A 21,292-nucleotide genomic window follows, 5' to 3' on the forward strand; every position below is an offset into this window, starting at 1 on the left:
TTTTCTCCCTCCAAAACACCAGAGACCAAAGCAGGAGGGAGGAGCATATTGCCCAAAGCAAAGGTGCCACAGTGCTGCTATGCACAGCTGAGGGTACAGGAGTGTAAAGGTCATTGCTGGGTAGGATTTTAGACCAGATCCATCCCTGAATTTGAATCTCTGCTAGAAGAGAGGATAGGGTCTGCTTATAAGACTAAAATGAGCCCTGCAGCTTTACGTAAATAAAGAAGGATCTGTGGTGCCTGGGTGGTTCAGTTGGTTAAGCGTCTGACTCTTGATTTAGACTCAGGTCATGATCTTGTGGTTTCATGGGTTTGAGACCTGTGTAGAGCTTTGTGCACTGACCTCTCAGAGCCTGCTTGCGACCCTCTCTCCCTCTCTCTCTGCTCCTTCCCCGCTCGTGCTCCATCTCTTTCAAAAAAAGAAAAAAAGAGAAAGGGAGGAAGGGAGGGAAAAGACGGAAGAGAAGGAAGGGAAGGAAGAAAAAGAAGGACTTGGAGGAAAAAGACCACTCTTCATCACCAGATTCCTATTCCATAAGTCTCACAGGCATTCTGGCAGCTAAACTCCTCACTTCTCTAGGCTATGGCTCATTATATGTCTACATGGTTTTCCAAATAAAGGCTGGAGGAAACGTTCTGTATCCTTCCTTGAGGATTACCCCCATTTATTCAGTTCCTGAGTCCCCACCTGGCTTTCATCAGGCTCCCATCCAGTCCCCAATGCCCAGCCACATTTGGGGACTCTGTATAACTTCATTCCACAATGCAGAACTCGCTTGGAAAAATAGTTCCAGGCTCATAAAAAAAAGCACAAACTTAAGTGTTGATTTGCCATGAGCATTTTGTCTTCCCTCTTCTACACCTCCAGTTTTTTCTGAGAGAGAGGCTTCATTTCTGGAAGGACACCCAGGGGCCTCCTTTCACTTAGCATAGTGGTAACCCCATGACCACTCTCACATCAGAGTCAAGAAGCCTGGGTGGGTTTAATGGCCTCTCCTGCCCTCACGATGGACCTGCTGACAATTCTGAAGCAATTTTTCCATCTCAAGTAGAGTTTCCAAGTCATAATTATTGGATAATTACCATCAAGACAGCTGTTTTGTGCATGATATTAGTTTCAGGCATTTGATAGTGTGGGATAAAAGCAGTTTTACAGATTTTGACATTTCTTAGCATTTGTGGTTTGCTTAGAAGCCAGCTAGCTACCTAAGGTGCCTGAAATAAATATTTCTGAAAGCCAGAGTTTGGAAAATGAGCACCTCTTATACCACTTTGGCAATGAATGTCTGTTCCACATGCTCTAACAGAATTAAGAAAGTCACCAGGCAGGCTCCAGGAAACCATTACAAAACTCAGATCTCTGAGCTAGGGCTTAAAAATACAAAATGAATCGACAAAGTAATAGAGGGAGAGTCTATGTTTTTTCCAAGCAGGAGTCCACCTAACTCTAGAATCTACAGAGGGAAAAATAAGAGGTGATCATAAACTTTCCTTTTCTTAATACATTTTTAAAATAAAGTTCACTTATTTTGAGAGAGAGAGTAAGCAGAAGACACACACACACACAGAGAGAGAGAGAGAGAGAGAGAGAGAGAGAGAGAGAGAGAATCAAGCAGATTCCATGCTCAGCATGGAGCCCAATGCAGCGCTCAATCCCACAACCATGAGATCATGACATGAGCTGAAACCAAGAGTCAGATGCTCAACCAAGTAAGCCATCCAGTTGCCCTGGTGATCAGAAACATTCTTATCCCACACTCTCTGTCCAGCTCATTCTTTTTCTGATGAAACATTGAACACTTACTGTGTGCTAAGCTGGTAACCACCATTGGGGAACACCTTAGTGAGCAAGCCAGACACTGTCCTGTGCCCCTTGAGCTGTATCGTCTGGAAGGAGACAGTTATACAAGCAATTCCAAAACAAAGTGTGATGTGTGCCCAAAGTGTGATGTTGTGAGGTATGTGGCAGGGATTTGGGATTTCCAGTTCTTGTAAGGAAGTGATGCTTATTCTGAAAATCTGAGATTACCTGGAGCTAAGCAAGTAAAGAATGTGAGGATTATTTATCCAGCAGGAGGAGTAGTTTGTAGAAGACCAAGATCCAAGAAAGCTTCGCATCCCGAAGGACCTGAGGGTAGCGCCTAGGCTGGGGGTAGAGGGTGAGGGCAGGAAGTGACAAAGTGGAGGGATGAATGGCTGGGATGAAACTGGAGACAGGAGTTATGTGCTAAAGGACACAGTGAGCTAGAGCCATGGCAGTGGAAAAATGAAAGGTATGAGGGAGGGAGTGGTATGATTGCATGTGCATTTTAGAAAAAAGATTCTGACTACCATATAGAGAAAGCATTGGAGCCAGATAAGACCAGTTATGAGACATTTGCAGGAGAAAAAAATATATAGTGACCTAGATTAGGATAGTTGTATCAGTTAGCTCTCACTACCATAATCTGTATAACAAACTCTCCCCAAATTCAGCAGCAAACATACATTATCATATATTTCCCATTCATGTGTCTGTGAGGTGACAGGTGTTTGGCTGATCTAGGTTTGGCTCCAAGCTTCAGACAGGACTGTTCCCTCTGTCTCTCTTCCTTTTTGGACCACTGACTTCCTGAGACACATTCTTTGCAGGATAAAAGGCACAAGAGGTCATCTCAATAATGGAAGTATGTTTCAAACCTGTGTTTGGTTTGATCCACTAATATCCCATTGGCTATAGCATATCACATGGCCAAGCCCAAATCTAGGAGGCAGAGAAATCCTTCTGCCCACCAGGAGGCTGTGGAAAGGGGATGGACACAGAATTCTGGTACAAGGGAAGGGAATTGAGACCAGTGCCACTCTGCCTCGGTTGTAGCAGCGAAGCGAGAGAGCAATGGAAGGTGCCAGAAGAAACTGCAGAACAAGAATCAGCAGGACTGGTGGTTGATTTATCATCAGCTCCTAACCATCTGTTAACGGGGAAGTGAGTTAGGAGATAACAGGGCCCTGCTCATCCGAAGACTTTATTGGCCATTTTGGAAAGTTTGGATTGTTTTAGACTGCCACTGAGGATTCAAGCAAAGTAAAGGCATCATTCACTTTATGTTTTAAGATCATATTTGATACTGTTTGTAAATGTATTACAAGAAGGCAAAGAAGGAGAAAACAAGTCCTGGAGCTGGTGACAAGATGCTGATGACAGGGGCTAAGGTGGTCTGAGTGTAGAGGGAGAAAAAGAGATTTTTCAGAAGAATTAATAAGGTTTTCTGATGGATCTGTGGAGAAGATGAGAGAGAGAAAAAGTGAAGGTAACTTCTGGTGCCTCTCATGGAGATGTATAAGACTGCAAGGGGACTGGGGAACATATTTAGGAGGAAATATCAAGGGTTTTATTTAGGACAGATTCAGTTTGGTATGCATGGAGCTCTCAGGTAGGCAGCAGAATAAATGTGCCTTAAGTTTGGGGGTGAGGTCTTGACTGCAGGCATAAACTTGGGAGTCAGTAGCATCAAATGGTTTTCAAAGCATACACCTCACAGAGGAGGTACATGTGGATAGAGAAGGGAGCCTAGAACCACATCCTGGTGTTGGGGAGGGGAAATATAAAAACATTTCGTGAAGGAGACTGAGGGGGCAGTCAGCCAAAAAGGGGAGCTCTGGAGCCAGGAGAATGTTTCAAAGTTGGAGTAGCCAAGCACATCAAGGCTTTCCCCAAAGCTTTTCTTCTAAGACCAGCCGTCAGCCTACCATCTCCTCCTCTGAGAAGCCTACTCCAGACAAATGTACTCCCTCCAGAATCACATGGGACTATCATCTCTGATGTTCAGGAACTGAATCTCTTTTAACTAATGCTCCCCATTAGGAACATTAGGATTAGGGCCCGTGTGGAATGAACCAATTAGCTAGTCCATTCTTAGTGCCTTTTACATCTTCCAAACTTTTGTAGCAAGCATTCTCAAATCAGGCTCCCAGTGCCTGGACACTGTTCCACCTGCTACCACCAGCTTTCTGTGGCTCTAAAAATCCCTACCCCAGCCCCTCAGGACAGGCTCACGAGAAGAGACTGCCTGTTTCTTCCTAACCCTGCCTTCAATGAGGCCTTGTGGTGGCTTACAACCAGCCCAAGTGGGAATATTACATGGAAAGCAGCAAATTGCTGGAATGCCCTTAAGAAGGCCAGTCTATAAACTATTCCCACAGCATCTGGGTAGGGCATTTAGGGACAGTTGGCTGACATCTTAATGAATAGTTCTTCTTGAGGTTGTCTTGACAGAGATCCTGAGAAGTGTAGTGATGCTATCCAGTGCTTTTAAGGTAAATATTGTGTTAGTTCAGGCACTACATCAGGAAAATGAGGTGGTATTTGGGGGAAGGCAAGGTCCTTACAGGTCCCCTGTAGATGGGCTTACCTGAGTTGCCAAGGCCTGAAGCCAATTCATTTCACTATCCAAGTTTAGATCTCCCTACTGCCCACCCCGCACAAGAAACCATTCCATCCTGAAACCAGGATTTGAGGTGAGGAGAGTATTGGGGAGGAGTGGGAAATTCCAGAGGGGAATAGGGGAGGGTGAGATAGACAGGGAAGGCAGCCAACAGCAGTCATGGTAACTGGAGGTGAGGCCCTGGGGGGCAGGGGCTCTGGCAAATGGAGTACACTCACGTCTCAGAATTCACCCATCTGAGGGGCAGGGGGCTTCATGTTCATGCACCCACCCCAAGAGTCATTGATGCTGGGCAGCTGGGCACTTCAATGGTGTCGGGGGGAAACTCTCAGGCACAGACACTGATACTGGTCATGGGGAGGCAGCTAGAAAGAAGGGACAGGGGTCCCAGTGGCATCTGCCACACTGGCATCTGTGGTTCTTACAGTTCATTCAGGACAATTTCAGAAACGATAGGCAAGAAAGACGAAAGTGCCACTTTTGAGGGTTCTTAGTGGGTGAAGAGAATTCTGACTGTTTCCCCATGCTCTGCTGGGTGCAGGAAAGAGTCTAGAATTTACTGTCTGCATTTCAATGTTTAGTGTTTATGTGATCCCTTACCAGCTCCCTGTCCTTGTGTGATACTGTGATTTATAGTAAGAAATAGATGTGTGATCTTCATGCCTGTTTCTAGCAAAGAGTTTCTAAAACTTCTGGAATTTTCGAAATGATAAAAACTGTAAGGTGTCTTCTGTTATGTTAATGAGGTGACTTTCCAACCCCACATAAGGATGAGAGCTAGTTGCCAGAAGAATCAACCAGGTTGACATTTTCAGTCCCACCTCTGACCTCCAGGGAGAGGAGACAGGCTGGAGGTTGAAACTGTTGCCAATAGCCAAGGATTTAATTAATTGCCTATGCAGTGAAGCCCCTAAAAAACCCAGAAGAAAGGGATTCGGGGAGCTTCCAGATTAGTGACCACGTGGAGATCAGCGGAGAGTGGTATGCTCAGAGGCAGCTCTGCTCCCATTCCCCAGACCCTGACCTGTTTACCTTCTCCAGGTAAACTGGCTGCTCCTGAGTTCTATCCTCTTAGAATACACTGGTTACGTAGTCAATAAAATGTGTTCCTGAGTTCTGTGAGCCACTCCGACAAACTAGTCAAACCCAAGCAGTGCGTCCTTGGAATCTCCAATCTATAGCCCATCAGTCGGAAGCACAGGTGACACCTGGACTTGTGACTGGCGTCTGGGGTGGGGGAAGGAGAGCCTTGTAGGACTGAGCCTTTCACCTGTGCCATCTGATGGGGTTGCTCCATGAATAGTGCCAGAACTGCGTTAAAGTGTAGGATACCAATGGGGGTCACAGAAATGCTTGGATGCGTGGAGAAAACCCGCACCCACACAGGCACTGGAGTCGGGGAGCAGAACCTTACCTTGGCCATGTGCTGAAGTTGCCAGAGTGTCAACTGCCTCCTCTTTACAAAGGGAGAACAAACTGCCCCCTACTTGCTCAGGAGTTGCCACTAGAATTCTGTGCAACCCTATGTTCGTGAGAGTACTCTGGGAAGGACAGGGCCCAGCCATTGAAGTGTCTTTTTTTCTGCAGGCATATTCACTTTTATACCTCATTTAATTGTTTCAGGGAAAGAGATTCCCACCCAGTGATAGCTTATGACATCAAGCCAAGACTGGACACTTCCATTTGGAGCCCACACCCACACAAATGTTCAAATTACCCAAATCTGAAAATGCAAAATGACATGTAACATGTGTTCCGGGTTATAAATAAATTAGCAAAAATCCAGGGGCTTCTTATTTTTCCTCAAAGAATTTGCCAGTTGTATGGAGTTGACCTCAAACTGTAGAGAGATTTTAAACTGTAATATGGAGAAGTCAGAATCTTTGAGGCCAGGGTTGTTGGATCCCCAAACTGTGTAGGATTCAGGGAACTATTTTATGAACCGGTTGCACGCTTAAAACTAGGTCTGAATGGGTGTGTGCATCTGTATGAAAAAAATGCACATACGTCGTGGGCTAAATTCCTGTTTTCTTTGGAACCACCCAGCCTGCTGTTTCCTCTGCAACAACTACCACAAGGGAATCAGAGAATGAATTTGTGTATTTTGAAGGCAAGAAATAAAAACAATGTTAAATGTCGGGCAGTTGTGCCGGGCATGCTCTCTGGTGGGCATTGCCATGGAGATTTTCTGCATTTGCACTTAATGGGCCCTGCGTCTGTGACTCAGGAGCTCGGAAATCATTGTTCAGAGCAACACTGAATAGCTGTAGCCCAAAGTCTTGTGCAAAGGTGGTCCAGAGATGAGGAGGATCCATGCTATTGTCTGGCATAGCACACCCCAGGAAACTACTTTTGAGGGAGTTGAGTTAAACTTGCTGCCCTCAAGGAAACTGACTGGGGTGATGGAAATGTTTTTTTTTTTAATGTTTTATTTATTTCTGAGACAGAGAGAGAGAAAGTATGAGCAGGGGAGGGTCAGAGAGAGAGGGAGACACAGAATCTGAAACAGGCTCCAGGCTCTGAGCTAGCTGTCAGCACAGAGCCTGACGTGGGCCTCGAACCCACGACTGAGCCGAAGTCAGACGCTTAACTGACTGAGCCACCCAGGTGCCCCATAGAATGGAAATGTTGTATATCTTGTTGGAGATGTCATGTACATGGGTATATGCATTTGTCAAAACTTATCCAATAGTACACTTGAGATTTGTCCCTTACTGTATGCAAATTATGCCTCAATTGAAAAAAAAATTTTGGTGCCCTCTCATTTTGTTGCTTAAAAAGATCAGCTTAAAACCACTCACACACCAGTCTCCTCATCCAGCTCTATATGCACACTAGCCACCCTGTCTCACTGCCTCCAATGAAAATATGCACCCCCCACACATGCACATACTCACACAGGTACACAAGGATATGCATACGCTCAGCATCACCAACAGATGCTTATTTAAATATACAGTGCAGGAGTGCCTGCATAGCTCAGTTGGTTAAGCATCCAAATTTGACTCAGCCCTGTATCAGTGGGGAGCCTGCTGGGGAGTCTCTCTCTCTCCCTTTCACTCTCTGCCCCTCCCCCACTTGTTCTCATTCTCTCTCAAAATAAATAAAGAAATAAACTTTAAAAATAAAATAACACACAGTGCGTGTAGATAGGTGGGGAGCTAGGTGCTATGTGGAAGGAGGAAAAACTGAAGACCCAGCATCTGCCCTCAGAGCATCAGGACTTGCTGGGGAGGTAAGAAGGAAGCCAGGCAAGGTCAGGATATGATTTGCATCACCAGAGGGGATAAGGCCAGCAAGGGCTCAGTGAAATTGGAAGAGACAAAAAGACTTAGGGAGGGATGGGCAGAATAGAAGTGAGGTGGGAAGGAGGTGAGCACCCCACCTGACCGTACTGAGGCCTGGAAAGGGAGACAGCAGTGTGCTGAGGTGGGGAAGGTGAATCTCCCCCATTTGGAGAGGCTCCCAGTGCCCAACTACAGAGAGGATACTGGGTGGGATGTGAGTGTGTTTGGGGCCCCTGAGGTCTTCATTATCTTCATTCCTGCTTCTCCTCTGGGCATGAGGGGCCACTATAGGTCTCTTTTGAGATTGTTTGTGAATTATATGATCAATACACCCTAATAGCCCAAAACTGGAAGCAACCCAGATATCTATAAACAGGAGAATTAGATAAACTGTGATATATTTATGCTGTTATAAAGAGAAATGAGCTAGTAATGCACTGAAAAATACAAAGGAATCTTAAAAAATCATGCTGAGTAAAAGAATCCTGGTGTAAAAGAATGCACATTATAGGGTTCCATTTATATGAAATTTCTCAGGCCAAGCTAGAAGCAGTGATTGATCTAAGTGAGACTGATGAGGAGAACTTTCTGGGGAGGATGGAAGTACTCTATATCATGACTACAGTTTAGGTTATATGATTGTAGGTGTTTCCCAAAACACATTCAACAGTGCAATTAGGATTTGCAAATTTCACCATATGGAAATTGCATCTAGAAACAAAGCACCTGTGAACTATTATTGACTCCTATGAAAATGGTATAATTCTTTCAATTTTTCTGACTGCTTGAAAACTCTCATAAACTTATTTCTTCTACCTAACATTGTGTTAGGTAGAATAAATAAGCTATACACATTCATAAAAAATGCAGTGGGGAAAAGGGACAGGGAATGTTGACAGGACTGCATTGCCTCTGGAACACCATCTGGAAGTGGCATCCAGGGTCTCTGCTCCCAGCCTTTTTCTGACCGGTCTACTCTGCTCCATTTCATTTCTGAAATGGAATGGATTAATTATCCATTAATTGGTTACACATTGAAGCATGTGGCCTGTGCTCAGCCCTGTGCCAGGCAGAGGGTAAAGTCAGACATGGTTCCTGTCCTCATGGTGTTGTCATCTACTGAGGCTTTGGTCAGGGGGCTGCTGGGTGGTGAGTTTATAAAGGCAGTAGCCAGGGATGGAGGGAAGGGGTTTTGCAGCTCATAAGTGAGTGAATAATGGCCTAGACACATTGAGAACTCATTATACACTGGGTCCTGTTCAAGCTTTAACATGGATTAATTCCATTAATTCTCACAACCACCTTATAAGGTGGGAATTGTATTATCCCCACTTTACTTCTTAGAAAACTGAGGCTTGGGGAAGTGAAGCCCCTTTTCCATGATTATACATCAAGTGGGTGACCAAGCAGGGATTCAGAAGGGTTTTGGTGAACTGGGTCTGGGGCCCATGCCCTAACCCAGGGGTTAGCAACTTTCCGGAAAGGGCCAGCAGAGATATATTTTAAACCTTGTGGGCCATATGGTCTTTATCAAATTTCTCAGCTCTTCCACTGCTGCATGAAAGCAGACACGTAGACAATATGCTAATGAACAAGCTGAGCACCAATAACATTTCATCTACAAAATCAGGCGATGGGCCAGATTCAGCCCATGGCCCATAGTTGGCCAGTTCCTGTCCCAAGCCGTCCATAGTCTCCAGTAACTGGGAAGTGTTCAAGTTGGACCCACAGGTGACTGAAGGAACCCTAATCCCTTACTGTCATGTCTATGTGGAAGTGGGGATTCTGCAAGGAATCAATACAGTCTTTGAGAGCCTAGGTCTCTAATTAGTGAAATGGCAAAAAATAACCTCTGTGGTGCATTATGGTAGTGAAAAAGGTGAAAATGTGGAAAAACTACTCAGAAACCTCACCAGAGTTGGTTGTCTTTAGTCTTTAGAGCCAGATTTAGAATTTTAGAAGCACCACTCCTTGAAAATTTATATAGGTCAATAAGGAAGAGTAAAGTTCCAAAGCTCTAGTTGAATATTATTCATTTGGAAAAGGCAAAAGGCTTGACCAAAGAGAATTTTCCTTCTTGGAGCTTGGCTCTCACTGGCTCCTGGATTCCTAAGGGCAGGGAATCACTTTACTCAACTCTTATTGCTGACAAGGATTCAACCCTGGAACTCCAAGGGTGAGCTGGGCTTGGAATGCATCGGCCACAGTCTTAGAAAAATCTATGTAATGTTGAAAATTAAGAACTCAAAAGGTTTTCTGTGTGTTGACAGTTTCAGGGTCAGCCCAAGGACTGTGATGAGGACAGCCCCAGAGGGCTCTTCCTCATTCTGTACAGGGGCTGCCATCTTGCTCTGAGGAGCCCTTCCTTTCCCTCATTCAACTCTCGCCAGGGTACATGTGGCATTATCATAGGTTCAGTATGGACAGTATGGCAGAGAATCTTATTCAGTACAAGACATTTGTGATGTACTCCTGGACACTGGCCTCTTTATACTACACAGCTGATCAAAGGAGGAAAATCAATCTATAGCTAGGTGGAGGGTCTGTAGGAAGATGAGCCATCACCTGGACTGGGATGGATCCAATCCCTCATTTTTTTACACTGATTTAATGAGGTCAACCCATTGCTTTAGTGTCACAGAGATATGCTTGGAGTCCTCTGCTCTTAGGAAGGCATTTGGTGGCTGGGAATAATTTACAGCTGGGATTTGGCAGATGGTTGGCTCACATGGATTGTGCAGGCAGGGGATAGAGTCCAGCACATTCCCTTTGGGACAGAACATTATATAAGGAGATGTGTTATGCTCCTGGGTCCCTACACAAAAGGTCTAACTGTTTAGGGCAAGCAGTTTCCTATCACCAAAAGGTAAACTGAACACACCCACCTACAGAGATATCCACATGTTCCCATACCTTTTACTCATGGTAAAAGGGTGCCAAGAGGTGCTTTGAACCTTGTCAGGAGGTCCCCAGACCACTTCTGCTGATTATAACCACTCTGTTCTCTAATGAACCTATCAGCCTGCCTTGCTTTTCCTTTCTGTGGATGCAGGTGAGCCTTTGACTCCCAGCAGAACAGTGTACATTGGTGGGGGCTCTATGGTCCCCAAGCGTCCATGCAGATAAGACTTTGCAAGAGAACTGGTGTAAAAAGAATGTCAAAGTCCCAGCCCCAGAACCTGTGGAGATCAGAAGTGGGTTTAGCCTTGGTACTTGTTCTAACTCAGTGGTTCTTAAACTTTCTCATACATCAGAACCACCACCTGGAGGGTTTATTGAAACACTGATTGATGGGCCCATCCCCAAAGCTTCTGATTAAGGAGGACTGGGTGAGGCCTGAGATCCTGCATTTCTAACAAGCCCACAAGTGATGCTGCTTGTGCCTGCCCAGGGACAATGCTTTGAACACGGCTGCTCTAAGGCACACCTCCTATCTCAGGGTCCACCTCGTGATCTTTGATGGAGATCAAGGCATCTTCTGTGCACTATGGAAGAAATTCTGAAATCTTTGTTGGCCAGGTCAGCCTCTAAATAATCCCTACCTGCTCTGCCCACTGTTGGAGCCACTGATCACATATTGCTCTTTGAATGTCAATTTGAATTGGTTGAAATAAGGTTAAAGTTCTTGTTCAGTTGCATGAGCACTGGGTGTTGTATTGAAACCAACATGACAATAAACTATTAAAAAAAAGTTCTTGTTCAGTTGTATGAGCCACCTTTCAAGTGCTCAACAGCCACATGTGCCTAATGGCTGCCATATGGGACAGCACAGATACAGGATATTTTCATCATTGCAGAAAGTTCTACTGGACAGAGCTAATTTATAAGAATTCCAAAAATTGTTTCTTTCTTTTCAGTGTTTGGCTGCTAACCCCACTGTCTTATTCTGAAAAACAAACAAAACAAAAATCCTTTGACGAATATCACAAATGGAGTGTTAACTCTTCTTCTTTGCTTGCTCACAGTAACAACCCTCATCCACTTCTTCCCGTCAAGTTTGGGAGGTCACAGACAATGTGATGCAAAAGAGATAGAATGTTTTTATGGGGTTCCTGGTGGCTCAGTCAGTTGAGCATCCAACTCTTGATTTTGGCTCAGGTCATGTTCTCAAACTCCTGGGATTGAGCCCCTCATGGGGTTCTGCAATGAGCATGGAGCCTGATTAAGATTCTCTCTCTCTTCTTCTGTCCCTCTCCCCCTGCTTGCACTCTCTCTCTTTCTGTCTCTCAGAAAGAGAGAGAGAGAAAATTTTAGTAACATTTTCAAAATATTGCTCCCACCACCCATGTTAGGAAATTTACCCAAATGGTAAACCTAAAAGTCATATGCCAAGAAAGCAAATGCTCCCTGGAGGTCACGTCCACAGGGCAGTATTGTGAGCAACAAGAATCAGGCCACACATGACAGAGAATTAGAGTGGCCATGCCGCAGCCCAGCAGGCACTGCCCCTGGAGGGAAGGATAGGGTTGGACTGAGAGTGGACAACACAAGAGTGCCCCCTGGCTGTCTTAGGGAAGGGCATATCCCTGCTGCCAGTGCCAGGGCAAGCCTATCCAAGCTGCCTTTTGCCATCCTATAGGAGAGATTTGAACTTACTGCTACTCAGAGTTGCTTGAGCCCCTGCACAGAGCAGATGCCTTTTTGGAAGCCTAACTGTACATCCTTTCTTACAGATTCGGCTAAACAGCAGAGGACTGATCTACTCCGTGGGCTTACTCCTGGCCTCCGTCTTTGTCACGGTAGGGCTTCCGCTTGTTCCCCTCTTGAGTTCCTGTGTTCTCCCCACCTCCACCCTCGGGTTCTTCAGCCACAGAGTTTGTTTGGACACCAGATGGGCTTGGCCTCCTGGTGGATGGAGACAATCAGCCTCCAGATGTCCTACCTCCTTCGTGGCTGTCTCTTCTATAAGTGGATCCTAGCAGTTCACTAGAAAGCCTTCCCCCTTTTTGAAAGGAACCAGCCCTCCTCTGAGAAGCAAGGCCCTGCCTCATGTCAAGCACAAGCCATTTTATCAAAAGCAAAGGGGAGATCCACTTTTTCTGCAACATTAGTGAAGAGAAGGGTAGATTCCATTTAATTGTTTCAAGTTAATAAGCACTTCTGTAAATCCAGCCAGTACTCAGAGACTCAGAATACATTATTTCATTGACAGTATACCTTTATGCCATTCCACTGTCTTCACCATCATATCTATTTGTATAATATGATACTCCAACTCAGCTGCCATGTTTGGTGGAAACAGATTTGTACCACATGAAGTATCCATTCATATACAAGTATGCGGTTAAATTTTCACATTAGTAAACATTGAGACGCAATGTGTTTTTTCCTGAAATTTCCAAGGAGCTCATCATTGAATTATACTGGCATGTGAACATCCACATACTTGAGAATGGGGATTCCAAAGGGCAGGCAGGAAGCTGGAGAGGTCGTTTACAGGATCTCAGGCTGTAAGTCAAATATCAAAGATTTACTAAAGCAAACACCACCTGATGCAAAAGTGGTAATCTATGCAATTTTTCTTCTGTAGCTTAGGTTCTTTGGGTCTGGTATGATTTAGGGCTATGAGAACTGTCAGAGCCACACATTGTGCTCAGTGTTTTACATACATTTTCCCATTTGGAGCTCACCATGCCCCCATCATGTAGCCACTATATCAGCCCCATTATACAGATGAATATCCAAGACCTCTAGAGAAGGTAACATCAAATGAATGAAGGGACAAGTCATTTGCCAGCAGAGTGCATGGTTACAGCTACAAGTGTACAACCTTTAGGAGATGGGGCTGGCCACCACCTGGGATGTTGAAATGGGACTGCAGGAATTCTAGAGAGAAGTAGGTTTGTGTGTGGCAGGGGAAGATCAGTTTCAAACATTTTGAGCTATCTTGCCTATTTAGCACCCAAGGGGAGAGGTCAAGAAATATGTTGGAAAGATGAGTTTGAGTTCAGGAGAAACATCCAAGCTGAAGGCACCAGAATGTGGATGGTATTTAAAGCCATGCAATTAGATACAGTCAGCAAGAGGGTTAGCGAGGTCAGAAATGAGGCCCAACGTCTGAGTCTTGGTGCCCTCTGGTAGTTTGAGGTCAGGATGACAATAAATGGTCTCACAGAATGAGCAGTTGGAGAGGCAGGAGGCAAAGCAGAACAGTGTGGCATCTGGAAGCCAAGTGGAGAAGGTGTTTCAGGGTGAAGGGAGTGATGGCTCTGTCACGGGAGACGGATCCTGAGTGTTGGCCATTCAGGTTAGAAATACAAAGTTATTGGACCTCTTGATGAAGGTGGTTGCATGGGGCAACGAAGTCGAAGGTTGAGTAGAACAAAGTAGCAGGATGAAAGAAGAGAAATTGGACACAGTGGTGTTTACAATTCTCTGAAGTCATCTTGCTGTGAACAAAGGAGAGAAATGGGGATCCAGAAAAAATGTAGTTGTTTTTTAATATGAGAGAGCTAGCAGCATTCTTGTACCCCAGTTGGAGTAACCCCCGGCTGGGTAGGGAGATGGAGATGAAAGAGGGCAGTTGGTGGGACCATGTTCTTGAACGGTAAGGGGAGTGGAATCATGTACACATGTGAGGGGCCGTGGGCGGCGGGTCTTCACTGGCAGGAGAGAAGGTGAGCAAGTGGATCTGGTGGTGGGAGCTCTGTGGACAGGAACATCATCATATACTGAGAGTGAGAGTGGAGAAGGAAGGTGTTGGGGGGTCTCAGAAGATGGGAGAGGTCAGAAACACCTATCCAGGAAAGGGAGAGAGAGTGCACTTAGGGAAATGATTGCCATAAATGGCCTGCTTGAGGTTTATGGGTTTGAATTAAAAGTGAGAACCTTCAGGAAGGCACTTGGGTGGCCAGTTAAGCATCAACTTCTGCTCAGGTCATGATCTCATGGCTTGTGAGTTCAAGCCCCACATCAGGATCTCTGCTGTCAGCACAGAACCTGCTTCAGTTCCTGTCTCCCTTTCTCTGTCCCTCCCCAGCTCCTGCTTTCTCTCTGTCTCAAAAATAAATAAAAACATCAAAAAACTTTAAAAAAAAAAAAAAGTGAGAACCTTCAGGAGCACCTGGATGGCTCAGTCAGATGAGTGTCTGGCTCTAGGTTTCAGCTCAGGTCATAATCTCAAGGTATGAGTTCGAGTCCTGCATCAGACTCTTGTGCTGACAGCACAGAGCCTGTTCAGAGTTCTTCTTCTCTACCCCCCACCCCAACCCGCTTTGCCTCTCCCTCCCTTTCTCTCAAAATAAATTTAAAAAAAAAACTTAAAAAGTGAGAGTACCCTTCAGTGTGGCCAGGCATTTTTCTCCAGCTTCAGTCAGCCTCATTCATGGAAGCAATATGGAAAACCTGGAAACAGGACTTGAACCAAATGTCTGTGGCTTTAGCCACAGAAGGAGAACAGCACTTGAGAGACACCAATAAGCAGTCACGGGTGCTCAGGGGTGGTTCTAACGATTGCTGGTGGAATTTAAGCAGGGTAAGGTAGGTCAGGGGTGGGGACCAGGGGCAATGGGCAGTGGAGGAGATGATGGTTAAAGTGTGAGGTATTTGACACTGGGTCCTTTCTGTTCTTGCTAGTCGCCAGATCTCAGCTATAGGACTATTCAGTAGAACTTGTCCATTGGCCTGCACCTGCACTGGACAGCAGCCGCTGGCCATGTGTGATGTCAAGCACATGAAATGTGGCTAGTACAACTGAGGAACTGAGTTTTTAAGTTGATTCATTTTGAGAGAAGGAGGTAGAGAGCACATGAGCTGGAGAGGGGCAGAGGGAGAGAGAGAATCCCAAGCAGCCTCCACATGGGCTCAGTGCCAGTCCCAGCCCTGGGCTCTACCCCACAACTTTAAGATCATGACCTGAGCTGAAATCGAGTTGGACGCTCAACCAACTGAGCCACCCAGGCCCAGTGGGGGCAGTGCAGGACCAGGGCATGGCTGCAGGAGACTGGGTGGAGCCAGGTGTTGTGAAGATATCCTCAGTGGATGGTGAAATTGCTGGGCAGGACGACAGGGTGCTGTAGACAGGAGTGGCAGTGGGTGGGACTCTGGGTTCTGGGGAAGGGCGAAAGAGATCAGTTTTGTCGTGTTGACTGCAAGTGGGTGGGATGGAGTATGACTATTCAAAGACTTTAGATTCCAAGCTTGGTGGAGGAGAGAAGAAAACAATGTGGAAGCAGCAGTGAAGAACAAGGGGTACAACTTCCTCACCTTCAGGTGCAGGAATGGAAGAGATGTGGCCACCCCTGTGGGGGGCTGTGTCCTCAGGGAGGGGTAAGGGATGCAACTCCTCGCCTCCAAGCACAGGAACAGAAGAGATGTGGCTGCCACTGTGGGGGGCTGCATCCTCAGGGAGGGCCAGGGGCTGCCAGAGGCAAGAGTGTGAAGAGTCAGAACGAGTGGCACCAGCACAGAGTAGTGTGGGACTGGAGTCCAGAAGAGGAGCGACGGCCACCATGCCCATGCTGACTGGTCCCATCATTAGGACTTTTTAAAGCTATTTCCAAGTTTTTACTTCCCTTCTTCTTGATTTTGATGTTCTGATCTTCCAAAACATGAGCGACAGGCTTGGGGGTGCTCAGAGACCATCGGTGCTCCATGAGGTCAGCCACTGGCAGCCCTTCCCCCAGCCAGGGCCACCCCAAGGCCCAAGGCTCCCACGCCCTCTGACCCAGTGTGTGTGTTGCAGGTGTTTGGCGTTCACCTGAACAAGTGGCAGCTGGACAAGAAGCTCGGGTGCGGGTGCCTTTTCCTGTACGGCGTGTTCCTGTGCTTCTCCATCATGACGGAGTTCAACGTGTTCACCTTTGTGAACTTGCCCATGTGCGGGGACCACTGAGCCGCCCAGACGCCCACCGAGCCTCGGTCCTTCTTTTCTGTGCAATACAAGACCTGGCCGCACCCCGAGTCACGTGGGCCCCCAGAGCCGGCGCATCTGGCTCTCCCGCGCTGTTCACAGGCCTCCGCTCCTGCCTTGGTGGCCCAGGCTGTCCCCACCCCTCTCCGCTCCCCCTTCTCCATGGGTTCCTCTCACCCACCCCTTCCTGCCTTCTCCGTGTGAAGACTCTGACATCCACGTGAATTTTCAAGCTCCATTTTTGAACAGTGACTGAGATTTTAGAAAAACTGGCTGCTAACTGGCCCAAGCCAGGAAAAACTTATTACAATCCCTCCTCCTTTTTTAAGTTATTGGATGGAAGACAAACCTAATTTATGACCTGAGACTGTCAAAGGAATAGAGAGGAGAGGGTGTATTGATGCTAGGGAGTGTTTGGGATTTTGTTATGTTTTGAGATGGTACCTAGGTTATTGGGTTTGGGTGGGGTTGTTTCACTTTGGGGGGGCTCCCTCTTTTATTCCTTTTCTTCCAGAGATGGAGAGCTTCTCTCACATCTTCTTTCACTGGGCTCTGGATTAGTGGATGATCCATAGGTTGTCCCTGACATGTCTTCTGGGATCAAATCCCAGGCATGGTGAAACATGCATGGATTTAGTGCTTAGTAGAGGAACATCTGGGCGAGGCCACCGGGAACAGATGCATGATGTTTCATATACAAGGATGCCTCCTTGAAGTTCTGTAGGCATCACCTAGGGGGTACAAGGCTTTCAAGGAAGAAGACAGCTTCCCACATATCCATTAGGACCATTATTTTGTCACTAGATTCCTTCTACTCTCTCAAGCAATAGTTCTAGCCTGCCTGAGACCTTCGATGAGGGGCCCCTGTGACACCACCCACTCGGGAGGTGCCGGGCAGTCAGCACCAGGAGTTTCCCAGCCCGTGAGTCCCTGAGATGCGCTCTCATCACTTGGTATTTGGGGTGACAGGGAGTGACCCAGAGGCCACCACTGCTTTTTGTGCAGGAGATACAGACACTGGTTTCTTGGAAAATGGAGAGAAGCGCACTTTGCACAGACGTCGTCAATAAAGTCCCAATTTGCCACTCGGTATTGAGTACACTGGACCCTGACAGCTGGCTCTTGGGCCAGCGTCCTTCCTCATGGGACGCCTCCACCAAGCTGCCCCAGCTCCACCCCTCCCATCCTGGAGGGATGGCAAGGGAAGGAGGAAACAGAGAACTGACACCTTTGGAACCACAGAATGTGTTCAACCCAGACTCGCTCAAGGGCATAAGTTATTGTGAACGTTGTTGCCAATCACTGCTCAACAGCCCTGCTAGATTTTGTATGATGCTGAATTATTATGCAGACTAATTCCACCGAGTTGAGACCCACCCATGCTTGTTACACTTGTATTTATTGAAACTGTGGATTCTTGCCCGTGCAGCCCCCCTGTATTTACTTTAAGCACTGATCACTTATCATTCATTCAGTATGGTTCTCGCCGCCCCTTGTACACATTCTGGTATGAATTGTAAAAAATAACCTGCTACAAATTGGTTGAATGTTTCTGTCAATGGTGCACACCAAGGCCAGCGTTAGCCAGCCGATGGGGCACCTGCCCGAAGGAGGAACGGGAGAGGAAATCACCAATTTGGGCTCTCAGAGCTAAGACACACGTATTGATTCTGTTGCACATTTTGCACTGGTTTATGGAGATTGTTTTCTTGGACGGATAGTGTAAAATAAACTTCTCTGTTCTATATCCTTCCTTCAGTGATGTGCGCTTTACTTCCTCCCCTGGAGTGTTGCCCGTTTTAACTACACTGACCAGTATGCACAGAAAGGTGCTCTTTCTTAGGTGAACCCACCTGGAAAGCTGGCAAAATGTCTGGCAGGTTTCTGGTATGAGGTGGCAAATCATGGCTCTTCTCTAAATCTTGAAGGGACTTTGGATTTATCATCCTATAAAATACATGCAGTGCTCTATTCAGGAATTCTTTCTTTCATTTTAAGTGAGAGGAAGAGATTGACAATTGTTCAGCAGTTCAAGTTCTCTGTCCTGATTTTACTAATTTTCTGTCAAGAACATGCAGACTTCCCCAAAGATGACTCCCTAAAAGAGAGAGTAACACATTATTGTAATAAGCCACATTCTTACCTGCATGACTTCTGAAAATAATTACTCAGATCTAAAAGGAAACCAAGTTTAATGAACAAGCCAGGTTTCCACCTGAAGCAACAGAGTTCATTTATAGGAACCAGAAGAAAAATTGCCAATAAAGCACAGCACCAACTTTTATTTAACTGATTAAAACAATATATTCCCAGGTTGGAGGGAAAAGGTCCTTAGCTTTGTTTTGACTGTTGATATCTAAAAACACTGTGTTTGTGCATTTTATAGATACATGCTGAGCACAGATGGTATTGTCATTATTCTGATTGATGCTTACAAAGCATTAGATACTTTCACATCAAATATTTCATTATACTGGTCTCAATATGCTTTAGTCTTAGCCACAACATTTGATCTGAAGCTTGATTTTTTTTTCTTTTCAGCATACTTTCTATGAAATCTTTAGAAATCATAGTTCATGCTAAATTTCCCAAAGAGAAAATGCTGGAATGGGGTAAAGTTCCCATTCATAACAATTGCCAACCTAGGAACTGGGAAGGTTTCCTATAGGAGATGGGAATTTGGCTTATTTTCTGCCCAGATCCCTGCCGTGCATGATTGTGTCTTGAATTGTCGACCACAAATGTGGTTCTAAATAAGCTGGGTCTTCAAAGATGCAAAAGTGCCCATATTGCTATTTTCACTGCTTCCACTGTTCTGGTATTTATTTGGGAGGGGTTAGGGTGGGTTTGAGGGAAGAACTTTTATTCCATATCTCATACCTGACAGTAACGCCAGAGAATGCTCTTCAGCAGTTTTCTGGAGTATGCTTATTTCAGTTAACTCCCCAGGCTGTGTTCTTATACATGAGGGGGTGAGGGAAGGTGGATACTGGTTTGCACTTCTTCCTCAGCACATCCTAATTGACCCCACAGGGAGGAACTGCCAGAACGTCCTCTTTTTTCTGGAAAGTATATTCCTTGGCCTGCTGAGAACACGGCTAGCACACATACCCTTTAGGTGGCATTGGATGTACTGAGAGTTTCCAGACGACCTTGCCCCTTTCTGAAGAAAAGTACCAGCCCTATCTTTCTAGGTATAGTGCACTTTTGTAGGTATACATTTGTTTGTTTGTTATCTACCTTCAAAGAGATCTGGCTGGAGGATAGGTGGGTGAAGGCTGCTGATTGTTTTCCTAAGTCTGTTGCTGCAGACGCTTATAGATTACAGTCATAAATTTGGAATGCTAGAGATTGGAGACTGTATAGATCTCAGGCAGCAAATCTGAACTCACTTTAAGTACACAGGCTTCAAAGAAAAGCCTGAATGTTTAAAAATGGGGGAGGGGTGGTAAAATTATAAGGTCCAGATGGTTTTCAGTTGTGGTATATAAAATAGGAATAAAATCCAACTTGCCATAAATGTAATAACATGTAGCCTTCGAATTTTACCTAATTGGTCATGAAAGTATTCAGATTGTTGGGAGAAATTGGAAGTGGGAAATTGGTGGTGGTGATGCTCTGAGAGTTATTTATTTTCACCTTTTCAAAATAGGATAATTGTCCAGGCTAATTATCCAATTATTCTGACTCATTTCACTCAGCTATTTTGAAGTAGATAGGACATTTCCATGTTGATTTTGGGGTAGGCTCATACTAATTAATGAATCTCATTTATTTTTATATTCTCTGAAATGACTGTTCAACACACATACACACACACATACACACACAAACCACACACACACTTACACACCGTCTATCTGACACCAAGATTCTGTGTGAAAACAATCCAGTGGATCTTTGAAAACTTTCCAAATATCCAGCTGTCTGTTATGATACAACTTCAGGAGGAATAGGGTGGGTTCAGCCAATGTTTCTCTGATAAATAAAAAGCCATGTGTCCATTGCATCATCCTTCAGAGATGTGGGGTGCTAAGATGCCGAAAAAGTCAGGCACTGAAGCCATGGACAAGCAGAGGATTAGCAACATGCATAAGATAAATTATGTGATCCCCCAGAAGTGATTTCACATTGAGCTTCCTGCTTAGTTTTGAAACATAGGGCAGAGCAGTAAAACACCAAAATCTCTCAGATGGCTTCCTGCTGCACTTAGAACATTTATTTCCTTAATAAATTGTGGCTAGTAGTCGTGTTAATTTTTTACTGAACTTCAATTTAGCAATCAAGTTGTAAAGATTTTATTTTTTTAAGTTTATTTATTTATTTTGAGAGAGACAGAGACAGTGTGAGTGGGGGAGGGGCAGATGGAGGAAGAGAGAATCCCAAGCAGGCTCTGTGCTGCCAGTGTAGAGGCTTACATGGGGCTCAAACACAGGAACCATGAGTTCATGATTCGTAGAAACCAAGAGTTGGGCACTTAACTGACTGTGCCACCCAGGCGCTCCAAGATTTTAAATGTGGTGAATATCATTATTACTACTCATTTTGGTTTTGATCTTTGTTTTTGCAATAGGAAGAAGAGAAGGGAAGATTTAAGACAATGCTGGCAGCAGGATTGTGGGATCAAGCCCCACATCAGGCGCTGCTGAACATGGAACTTGCTTAAGATTCTCTCTCTCTCTCTCTCTCTCTCTCTCTCTGCTGCTTGCATGTTCTCTCTCTCTCAAA

The 21,292-nt window shown here is 45.5% G+C and overlaps 1 protein-coding gene across 1 annotated transcript in view; it reads left to right on the plus strand.

Annotated features, from left to right (window-relative positions):
- The window catches only part of SLC24A3 (solute carrier family 24 member 3), a 504,574-nt gene extending 486,257 nt beyond the window's left edge, over window positions 1-18,317 (plus strand). The window contains exons 16-17 of the mRNA XM_039220101.1: window positions 12,387-12,452; window positions 16,397-18,317. Coding sequence (XP_039076032.1) covers window positions 12,387-12,452; window positions 16,397-16,546 — 216 coding nt within the window. The 3' untranslated portion in view covers window positions 16,547-18,317. The remainder of the gene's footprint in view (window positions 1-12,386; window positions 12,453-16,396) is intronic.
- The last annotated feature ends 2,975 nt before the right edge of the window (window positions 18,318-21,292 follow it).

Source organism: Hyaena hyaena, unplaced genomic scaffold (genome assembly GCF_003009895.1).
Source record: "Hyaena hyaena isolate Hyena2069 unplaced genomic scaffold, ASM300989v1 scaffold_859, whole genome shotgun sequence".
NCBI classification, from domain to species: domain Eukaryota; kingdom Metazoa; phylum Chordata; class Mammalia; order Carnivora; family Hyaenidae; genus Hyaena; species Hyaena hyaena.